This window comes from Rhagoletis zephyria, unplaced genomic scaffold (genome assembly GCF_001687245.7).
Source record: "Rhagoletis zephyria isolate East Lansing unplaced genomic scaffold, Rhagoletis_zephyria_1.1 Rzeph_scaffold_00644, whole genome shotgun sequence".
NCBI lineage: Eukaryota > Metazoa > Arthropoda > Insecta > Diptera > Tephritidae > Rhagoletis > Rhagoletis zephyria.
Genome location: NW_016157728.1, coordinates 190,127 through 201,723, shown reverse-complemented (window position 1 = coordinate 201,723; position 11,597 = coordinate 190,127). Strand labels below are relative to the sequence as shown.

Below are 11,597 nucleotides of genomic sequence, written 5' to 3'. Positions count from 1 at the left end.
AGGAGGTTATCAGTTCGTCGGAATCTTTTTTTTTTTTTATGTATGTTACCGCATAACTTTGGACCACGTCAACCGATTTTTCTTTATTTTCGATAATTCTTTTTGCATCGGAAAAGTAGTGTCTCAGAGGTGGTCCCATACTAATCTGGTTAAGATACGATCAGTGGATCATGAGATATATATATATATTTTTTTTTTTTATATGAGAGTTGAAGTCGGTTTTTTTTCGCTAAAAATTACTTGTTTCATAACAGTTTGTGGTAAACAAAAGGAAAAAAAATAAACACTATTTACATGTATAAATAAATACCAGAGAGCTGCATGGATACACTCAAATTACATTTTAAGTCACTCGCTTTCTTTTCACATCTGCACACACTCGCACTCATTTATTTCCAAACATAACGTGCGATAGCATTGAAAAAACATTGTCGGTTGAGTGAATAATTCACACTATCAAGTGCTCGATTCAAATAACAAGTGCTTGATTTGAAAAACAAGTGCATGGCATAACTGCTGTAATAAAAGTATCAAAGAAAAAACATTTGTAAAGACTNGCATGGATACACTCAAATTACATTTTAAGTCACTCGCTTTCTTTTCACATCTGCACACACTCGCACTCAGTTATTTCCAAACATAACGTGCGATAGCATTGAAAAAACATTGTCGGTTGAGTGAGTAATTCACACTATCAAGTGCTCTATTCAAATAACAAGTGCTTGATTTGAAAAACAAGTGCATGGCATAACTGCTGTAATGAAAGTGTCAAAGAAAAAACATTTGTAAAGACAATTTTTGTTAATTTTATTGGTTTCCTAACTGCATATTATAATGCAAAAATATCAACTGATTAAGGGCATCATCATTTGACAAAAGGTGGCATCTTTTGTCAGAAATAACATTTCCAGCAGAAGAAAAAACTCTTTCTGACGATGCGCAAGTTGAAGGAGTGGCTATTACTCTACGACTGAGTTTATGCCGCAACGGCATTTCGCATTTGTGTACCTCCCACCAATTAATTATATCGAAGTCCGTATGAAAATATACCTCAATATTTTCATATCGCCGCAGCTCTGCAGTAGCTTTATCAGTTCTGCTCACAAAGGTAGGTTGTTTAAGAAGACCTGAAAACAGCTCAAAGTTGTCTGAAGGTAACAAAGGTGTATCCGCAATTTGTGGTTCCGTTGTACTGTCAGAATTCTCAGTTAACGTTCTCATAATTTGTAAACATTTCTCTTTTGTGTACCTTTGCTCAGATTCGGTAAAGTTCATGAGCTCTTTTGCTGGCGGGTATAAAAAAGCACAATTTTGTGCAAATCTGTTAGTTTTCAACAGCAACTGTTTTTAAATAATAAAGCAACTTATTTTTCAAGACCCTTATAAAGCCGATGTCTTCTGAGGTAACATTGCATTTCTTCTTAAATAATTTAGTAAAACTAATATATTAAAAAAAATAGTAAGAAATATTAAAAAATATAAAATATACTAAAAAAAATATTCATTTTTTTCAAAATTGTCGTATTCTCTACTAATTGTTTGAAGTCAATGGGTGTCATTCGATTGCTCGACTTACTTTTCATAACAGCATTTTTCACTCGCTTGACTTGATTTGGAAAGAGTATATCAATGCCATATTTGAAATCAAATGAGTACACTGCAGCTAAACATTGATTTCAAAACTAACTATGAATCTCACTGTTTGTACGAAGGGAGTAAACTCATGCTGTTGTCTGCCTCGGTCACGTGTTAAACATTGTTTCATCACCTACTGGCGAGGTAGCAACGCCACCGTTGATTGTGTCGGTTAGTTACAGCAAAGGTGAGAAATTCATCAGCACACCGACACCATCCCCACTCAAAGGATCGGGCCTGAAAATGTCAACCGGAATTAAAATCCGTGGCAATGCTTGTTGGTTCTTGGGATTTCAATCAGGTGAGACTATAGCTTAAATATTTGATGAACTTAGGGCCGGTTGTTCAATGTCTGGTTATCACTACCACTACACTATCGACGATTTCGACATCATGCATGTGACATGTGATCGATAAGCGGTAGTTGTGCTTAATCGGAGCTTCTACCTCCGATTTGCGCTAATCAGACATTGAACAACCGGCTCTTAATGATATGTACGTAAATTTCTATTTTGATTGCAGATGCGTATTTCCGTATCACAATTGGAGTTGTTGTCTGAGCAAATTCAGTTGAAAGCTCCATCATTTGTGGTCACTACCATCAATCAAAACAAGCACATCCACGCGCATTTATATCCAATGGTGTTTATTTACACCTTAGAAATATTTTCGAATGTTCATAAAACTTTGATACTTCGTACATACCCAGCCAGCAAGAAAACATACATTTTACGAACTTTTTATCCACGACTTTTCATCCAGTTTCTCTTCAAGAAAATATCCAGTTACGAGCTCGTTTACGATGATTTTGTTGGGTGGGTACGTATATATGTATGTATGTATGTGCTTATTTTATCGCATTTAAATATTTGTTTTTTGTAGGTCTACAAAACGTCTAACAGCTATGATTGTGTCGCCCTTGCTTCTTTATCGACTGCGCTATTAATATTGTGGACTTTATTGAAACTCTTTTTAGGTATGTGCATATTTAACTAAATTGTCCCTGTCATGTGGGCAAGTGATTTAAATTATGCACGCTTAAAATAAATACATATATAAGCACGAGTGTGTACGCCTTATTGAAACTATTTTGGTAATAATTTATTATGTTTGTATAATTTTAACGCTTGCAACAAGGGCAATTTTAAATGTTGAAAGTTTGCTTAAAATACAAAATCAAATTCCAATTTCAAAACCATTGTTTTTTTGTTTTGGAACAGAGCATGTGGCATCACGTTCACAGCAAACCATGTAGTTTGCGGGGAGCATTTCGCGAGCTCGGATTTGATTGGTGGCGCACAACCAACGCACTTGATGCCCAACTCTGTTCCAACGCTCTTTATAAAACCACCTTTGTAAGTATGTTTTAAGATCAGAGCCTTAAAATATAGATGCATGTAGGTGGTAAAGTTGAAATATTTTAGTTGTCACCGTCACGGTGGGAAAATATGTGAACCAATTGCCAATTTGAAAGCGCAAAATAAGCAGCTGCTTAAGGAGAACGCGAAACTTAAAGCCCAGCTGGACGAAAATGCATCTTTGATGTCTTCCATTCGGTCCATATTCACAGACGGACAGATTAGAAAAATGATTGCAAAAGGTATGTATAAAATTAAACCAAATTCTGTAAATTTGCTATAAGATTTTATTTGTTTTGTAGACAAAAACGTTAGATGTTCGTGGAGCGATATTTATTCGCCATATGTATTCACGCTGCCGGACCCCGAGCATATAGGCATCTGTATGCGAAAGGCTTCCCCCTGCCACATATAAGCACACTTCAAAGGTGGTACCGTAAAATTAGTGGTGGTGAGGGAATGTTATCCGCTGCATTGGACTTAATGCGTCACATTCAGGAGCTCACTGCCGTCGAAAAAGTGTGTGTGCTGGCTTTCGACGAGATGAAGGTCACAGAAGCTTCTGAGTATGAGCTTACCGACGACTTCGTCAGGAAGCCGGCAAATTATGTTCAAGTAGTTATGGCGCTTGGATTATTAAAATCCTGGAAGCAGCCAGTATGTTACGATTTTGATTGTAAAATAAACGTCGAACCTTTGCATACGATTATTTCGGCTGTGCAAAATGCTGGCTTCCCTGTTCTTGCGATGGTCTGCGATATGGGCCCATCCAACCAAAAGCTTTGGAGAGACCTCGGAATCACTCCAGGTATATATTTAATTCACTAATACATTTTCTAGAGCTAATTAACAATTAATTAGAACACCCACGGTTCAGCAACCCTATTGATCCAGGGGCGAAGGTTTTCGCATTTGCGGATGCTCTGTTGAAACTCATCCGAAATAATTTTATTGATAGTGGATTTTTTGGAAAGACCGTATAATAACCACGCGCGCAATAGTTGATGTTATGAGGTACACATCTGTATCCGACCTATCTATAACATTCAAGTTAACAGAAGAGCACTTAGCTGTAAAAGGGATAAGTATGTTAATAATAACTATTCTATAATCCCGTAGCTAATATAATTCACGCAAAATTTCAGGCAGACAAAAGGCAAAATTGGCGACACAGTTGCTTTCTAACACGACTGCAAAAGCCATGCTGCGCTGCTACGATCTGGGGTTGGACATAGAAGAAGCGATTGAGACAGCTGAACTAATTTAGTTGGTGAACGATTGGTACGACGTGCTCAATTCCTCCATTAAAACGTCCAATTATCCTGGAAAGGTAATATTTCATAAAGCTCGCAACTTATTACCTGCATATAATTTACTTAAAGGAACCATTTGGACGGAAGATGCAGCGGAAGCTTGAGATTTTGGGACGAATGAATAATTTCATGTCGGATGTTATCATCCCTAGCAAAAATAGCATACAAGTTCAAATGGGTGTTTTGGTAACAAATAACGCACTGTTACAGTTGTACGAGTATGTGGTAGTGAAGTACAACTTCAACTACGTTGTCACACGGCGTCTAAATCAAGATTTGCTGGAGCACTTCTTCGGAAATATACGAAGCAAGGGAGGATTAAACGACCACCCTACACCGAAGGAGTTTAGGTACAGGCTCCGAAAATACATTTTAGGTAAGTTTGCCAAAAAATATCTTTTAAATGTATATTTAATTGTATATTATCCACACCTGTATACCTAATCTCAAACCAGTTAACGACAATACTCGGATCGCTATCGGAATTGGCTGACGTGTGTTATTAATACCGCAAGGTTATGATAGCGGTACGATATGTGTCGCTGACTCGTCTAGGAATAGCCCCTCTGAATTATTTTTCAGCAAGTAATGCCGAAAATCTGAACAAAACAGGCAACGCCGAGCAGGATTCTGTTGAAGGGCTGAACACATCAAACCCGCAGGTGTTGTGTGGAATCGGGGTGTTCGAAAATAGCGCACCAGATGAACAGGAAGTAGGAGAACCAGAGCCTTTGGAAGCACAACCAGAGGCCGTTTACGCTCTGAGTGTCGCTCACGCCAATGGTGATGGCGATGTGCTGGAATACGATCCAGATGTGCTAGAAGGCGACAGTGATGTGCTCCATGGGGGAACCGATGTGATACATGGCGATGCTGATGTGCTGCATGGCGATGCGCTAGAATATATGGCTGGATATATAATTGGTGAGCACGAAGACACCAGTAACGCAACTTTTACGTGGGTCGATCAGGTGTCGAAAGGGTACCTTGAAAAGCCTTCACCCCTTTTTATAGACCGTATTAGGAGCTTGGAGTCGGTATTCCTTGCTGTTAATTTACAGGAAATAGCGCACTGGAAAAATATAAAGCAGCGCCTTCTGAACAAAGCAGCTAATGTAGACGTTCCAGACAGCGTCAAGCAGTTTTTCTTTAAATGCCGGATACTGTTTAGAGTGCGCCACCTAAATAAATTGATTGTGAAGAAATTGAAAGTGAAGAAGGCAAAGCAAAGGCTGGTACGCTACAAAAAGTTAAATAAAATAACTCTTTAAACTGGTAAAATTAAATATTAAATTATTTGCGTTCAAACTTTTAATCATATTTATATTTCAGAAATTGTATCCAATTGAAATTGAGCAGGCACACGTCTTAGTACAAGCTTCCAGGCATTAAACACAGTCAGTACCTACCAGTGCCAGTATTATATCCGCACTTACATTTACATATATATGTTTCTTTTATATAATAATCTATGTGATAATATAATTACCTAATATGATATAATATATTTCCAGACTTCACTGCGTCAATGAACCAGCTATCGCAACGCCAACTGCATATTTGCAACGTACCTGTAAACTTACATCTTAAAGGCACATACTCTCGGTCACGTGTTAAACATTGTTTCACCACCTCCTGGCGAGGTAGAAACGCCACCGCTGATTGTGTCGGTTAGTCACAGCAAAGATGAGAAATTCATCAGCACACCGACATCATCCCCACTCAAAGAATAGGACCTGAAAATGTCAGCCGGAATTAAAATCCATGGCAACGCTTGTTGGTACTTGGGATTTCAAACAGGTGAGACTATAGCTTAAATATTTGATGAACTTAATGATATGTACGTAAATTTCTACTTTGGTTGCAAATGCGTATTTCCGTATCACAATTGGAGTTGTTGTCTGAGCAAATTCAGTTGAAAGCTCCATCATTTGTGGTCACTACCATCAATCAAAACAAGCACATCCACGCGCATTTATATCCAATGGTGTTTATTTACACCTTAGAAGTATTTTCGAATGTTCATAAAACTTTGATACTTTGTACATACCCAGCCAGCAAGAAAACGTACATTTTACGAACTTTTTATCCACGACTTTTCATCCAGTTTCTCTTCAAGAAAATATCCAGTTACGAGCTCGATTACGATGATTTTGATGGCTGGGTACGTATATATGTACATATGTATGTATGTGCTTATTTTTATCGCACATAAACTTTTGTGCTTTGTAGGTCTACAAAACGCCTAACAGCTATGATTGTGTCGCCACTTTCTTCTTTATCGACTGCGCTATTAATATTGTGGACTTTATTGAAGCTATTTTTAGGTATGTACCATGATACAAATATTTAAATGTAAAACCGCTCGCTCAATTCGTCCGCCATTGGGTTTTTTTTTGACGTTTGCTAGCATTTTGAGTTTACTCTCTCGAAATAATTCAAAATAAACAAATGAAAATTTATAATTAGAAAATTTATTTATTCAAATGTGGGAAGAACTTAAAGTTTTATGAGATGCTGGGTTAGCAGTTGCGTTAATACCGTTTTTACCTGCAAGCAAAGCAGTATAAAGTTCTTTCAAGTTCCTGCAATTACCGTGTGTACGCAAAACTTGATCGAGGTTGGTGGTGTTAGGGCAGCGGATTTTCCCAAGTGCCTATGTGCGCTAGGCTCATTTTTTGCCACACAACTTGACCCAAGATAGTTCTTAGCAAGAGTGCAGTGACTTCAAGGTTACATTTGTTTAAATGTATGCCAAAATCTTCGCCTTAGCATGTGGGCAGAAATTCATTACACAATAGCTAACATTTATTTATTTACATATGTACATACATACATACGTATGTACATATCTATGAATGTACATTCAAATTTTAATGTTTCGACAGAAATATATTTCTTTGGTTTGAGTGAAAATAAAAACAAACAAATGAAATGACGTCGAGAGTAATTTTCAAAAGTGCTAGCAAACGTCAAAATTCCCAAAGCTGGCTCTCAGCGATTGTACCTTATAAATATTTTTATCATGGTATGTACTTATTTAACTTAATTGTCCCTGTCATGTGGGCAAATGATTTAAATTATGCACGCTTAAGATAAATACATATATAAGCACGAGTGTGTACGACTTATATGAAATTATTTTGGTAATAATTTATTATGTTTGCATAATTTTAACGCTTGCAACTAGGGCAGTTTTTAATGTTGAAAGTTTGCTTAAAATACAAAATCAAATTGCAATTTCGAAACTATATTTTTTTTTGTTTTCAGAATATTGAAACCAGGCGGCATTTGGGTGAATTTGGGCCTACTACTTTATCATTTCAACTATATACGGGGCGAGAAAATGGTTGGCTTTGATTTTCTTCGTAGCCAAACAGGCGTACGCACTAAATAATCATAAAACCCACAATCCATGCTTAAAAGTGAATATGAGAGCTTATTTTGGATTTGTCGCAAGCCAGAAAATCCAGTTGACCGCATTAACGATTAATCGAATTGCGATGATGAATCTTATGAGCTCGTTGATGGAGACGTTGGCAGTAGCAGCAACAATAGTCACTATGAAGATAACTACAGCAATGGTTACAAATACGCATACCAACATCAATAGTATTGGCGGCAAAAGGCGCAAGGTATTATCTTGCCTAACACTTAACTATTAGTCATTTTGCAATCCTAGTTATTTGTTTTTTGACACACGCATAACAAATTCTTCCACATCCCAGTATGCATATGTAAATCAGTATGTATGACTATGTGTTTATAAAAACACAACTCTCTTAATAACAACAAAGTTGTACGAATAATATGCTCTCTTTTATGATCGAGTAGCATAAATATTGAATATTAGGCATATGAAATTGAATTCTTTAACATGGAATATGTTTTTAAGTTTAATTAAAGCATTATGCAAAAGCATAAAACACATGTTGTAATTTTAAGCAAAGTATTACCGGAACCAGAACTATGATTTCAGAATCTACAAAGTCGAAAAATAGTTGGTAGAACACACTTTTCACGAAATTAATGAAATAAAATTTTTACCTGTATTGAAATTAATTGCAAGCAATTTTTTAATTTGGTTGATTTTTCCCTCATAGTCCCATGCATATGATAAAGTTAACTGGATGCAGTTTTTTATTATTTTTTATTTCTCTTGCGTCCATCTCCGATAGAAATACAGTAGGAAATATAATATTAAATAATGCAATTGTATTAAGACACCTTTATAAACAAAATAAAAAAATATAATAAAAGCAAATGGAATTTAAGTTACCACTTACTACAAGTATTACTTTTTTGTATTTTGGAACGAATTACCGTCATCCCTTGTCAAATTTGGTTTGGAGACAACCCGGTTTTGGCGTTGTGCCATCTTCAGTGTAATTTTTCGTTCTGCATAATTTTTGTTGGTTGCTCGTATTTATACTCCTTGTTAACTACCTCTTTCTTTTGTTAGGTACGTCTTTTTAGTTTTGCAGTGTTTGCGGAGCTCAATAGTTAGATGAATTGTTTCGGCTCGTTTTTGACGGCAGGTAGAAGTCCGTGATTTTTACCCACTTTGTTTTTGCAGTTGGTGTATTCTCTTCCATGTCTGTCCCTAATATTTTTTTGTTGTAATTTTTCTTCTCGTACAGTAGTTTTAGAGGTTCAAACAGTACGTCCGATGCAGTATTTATTTGCTCATTTATTATTTGTCCTTAAAAATATTAGGGACAGACATGGAAGAGAATACACCAACTGCAAAAACAAAGTGGGTAAAAATCACGGACTTCTACCTGCCGTCAAAAACGAGCCGAAACAATTCATCTAACTATTGAGCTCCGCAAACACTGCAAAACTAAAAAGACGTACCTAACAAAAGAAAGAGGTAGTTAACAAGGAGTATAAATACGAGCAACCAACAAAAATTATGCAGAACGAAAAATTACACTGAAGATGGCACAACGCCAAAACCGGGTTGTCTCCAAACCAAATTTGACAAGGGATGACGGTAATTGCATTATTTAATATTATATTTCCTACTGTATTTCTATCGGAGATGGACGCAAGAGAAATAAAAAATAATAAAAAACTGCATCCAGTTAACTTTATCATATGCATGGGACTATGAGGGAAAAATCAACCAAATTAAAAAATTGCTTGCAATTAATTTCAATACAGGTAAAAATTTTATTTCATTAATTTCGTGAAAAGTGTGTTCTACCAACTATTTTTCGACTTTGTAGATTCTGAAATCATAGTTCTGGTTCCGGTAATACTTTGCTTAAAATTACAACATGTGTTTTATGCTTTTGCATAATGCTTTAATTAAACTTAAAAACATATTCCATGTTAAAGAATTCAATTTCATATGCCTAATATTCAATATTTATGCTACTCGATCATAAAAGAGAGCATATTATTCGTACAACTTTGTTGTTATTAAGAGAGTTGTGTTTTTATAAACACATAGTCATACATACTGATTTACATATGCATACTGGGATGTGGAAGAATTTGTTATGCGTGTGTCAAAAAACAAATAACTAGGATTGCAAAATGACTAATAGTTAAGTGTTAGGCAAGATAATACCTTGCGCCTTTTGCCGCCAATACTATTGATGTTGGTATGCGTATTTGTAACCATTGCTGTAGTTATCTTCATAGTGACTATTGTTGCTGCTACTGCCAACGTCTCCATCAACGAGCTCATAAGATTCATCATCGCAATTCGATTAATCGTTAATGCGGTCAACTGGATTTTCTGGCTTGCGACAAATCCAAAATAAGCTCTCATATTCACTTTTAAGAATGGATTGTGGGTTTTATGATTATTTAGTGCGTACGCCTGTTTGGCTACGAAGAAAATCAAAGCCAACCATTTTCTCGCCCCGTATATAGTTGAAATGATAAAGTAGTAGGCCCAAATTCACCCAAATGCCGCCTGGTTTCAATATTCTGAAAACAAAAAAAAATATAGTTTCGAAATTGCAATTTGATTTTGTATTTTAAGCAAACTTTCAACATTAAAAACTGCCCTAGTTGCAAGCGTTAAAATTATGCAAACATAATAAATTATTACCAAAATAATTTCATATAAGTCGTACACACTCGTGCTTATATATGTATTTATCTTAAGCGTGCATAATTTAAATCATTTGCCCACATGACAGGGACAATTAAGTTAAATATGTACATACCATGATAAAAATATTTATAAGGTACAATCGCTGAGAGCCAGCTTTGGGAATTTTGACGTTTGCTAGCACTTTTGAAAATTACTCTCGACGTCATTTCATTTGTTTGTTTTTATTTTCACTCAAACCAAAGAAATATATTTCTGTCGAAACATTAAAATTTGAATGTACATTCATAGATATGTACATACGTATGTATGTATGTACATATGTAAATAAATAAATGTTAGCTATTGTGTAATGAATTTCTGCCCACATGCTAAGGCGAAGATTTTGGCATACATTTAAACAAATGTAACCTTGAAGTCACTGCACTCTTGCTAAGAACTATCTTGGGTCAAGTTGTGTGGCAAAAAATGAGCCTAGCGCACATAGGCACTTGGGAAAATCCGCTGCCCTAACACCACCAACCTCGATCAAGTTTTGCGTACACACGGTAATTGCAGGAACTTGAAAGAACTTTATACTGCTTTGCTTGCAGGTAAAAACGGTATTAACGCAACTGCTAACCCAGCATCTCATAAAACTTTAAGTTCTTCCCACATTTGAATAAATAAATTTTCTAATTATAAATTTTCATTTGTTTATTTTGAATTATTTCGAGAGAGTAAACTCAAAATGCTAGCAAACGTCAAAAAAAAAACCCAATGGCGGACGAATTGAGCGAGCGGTTTTACATTTAAATATTTGTATCATGGTACATACCTAAAAATAGCTTCAATAAAGTCCACAATATTAATAGCGCAGTCGATAAAGAAGAAAGTGGCGACACAATCATAGCTGTTAGGCGTTTTGTAGACCTACAAAGCACAAAAGTTTATGTGCGATAAAAATAAGCACATACATACATATGTACATATATACGTACCCAGCCATCAAAATCATCGTAATCGAGCTCGTAACTGGATATTTTCTTGAAGAGAAACTGGATGAAAAGTCGTTGATAAAAAGTTCGTAAAATGTACGTTTTCTTGCTGGCTGGGTATGTACAAAGTATCCAAGTTTTATGAACATTCGAAAATACTTCTAAGGTGTAAATAAACACCATTGGATATAAATGCGCGTGGATGTGCTTGTTTTGATTGATGGTAGTGACCACAAATGATGGA

At 35.8% G+C, this 11,597-nt stretch overlaps 1 protein-coding gene across 2 annotated transcripts; it reads left to right on the top strand.

Annotated features, from left to right (window-relative positions):
• The first annotated feature begins 1,819 nt into the window (after positions 1-1,819).
• On the top strand, positions 1,820-2,959 carry LOC108360856 (uncharacterized). Of its 2 annotated transcripts, none has more exons than XM_017613303.1 (4): positions 1,820-1,936; positions 2,158-2,450; positions 2,518-2,611; positions 2,856-2,959. In XM_017613303.1, the coding sequence occupies exons 1-3, from the start codon at positions 1,907-1,909 to the stop codon at positions 2,579-2,581; spliced, it is 387 nt and encodes a 128-aa protein (XP_017468792.1). In that variant the 5' UTR covers positions 1,820-1,906; the 3' UTR covers positions 2,582-2,611; positions 2,856-2,959. The 2 variants fall into 2 exon arrangements, with proteins under 2 accessions (XP_017468792.1, XP_017468791.1); XM_017613302.1 differs by having other exon boundaries at positions 2,158-2,454.
• Positions 2,960-11,597: the final 8,638 nt, after the last annotated feature.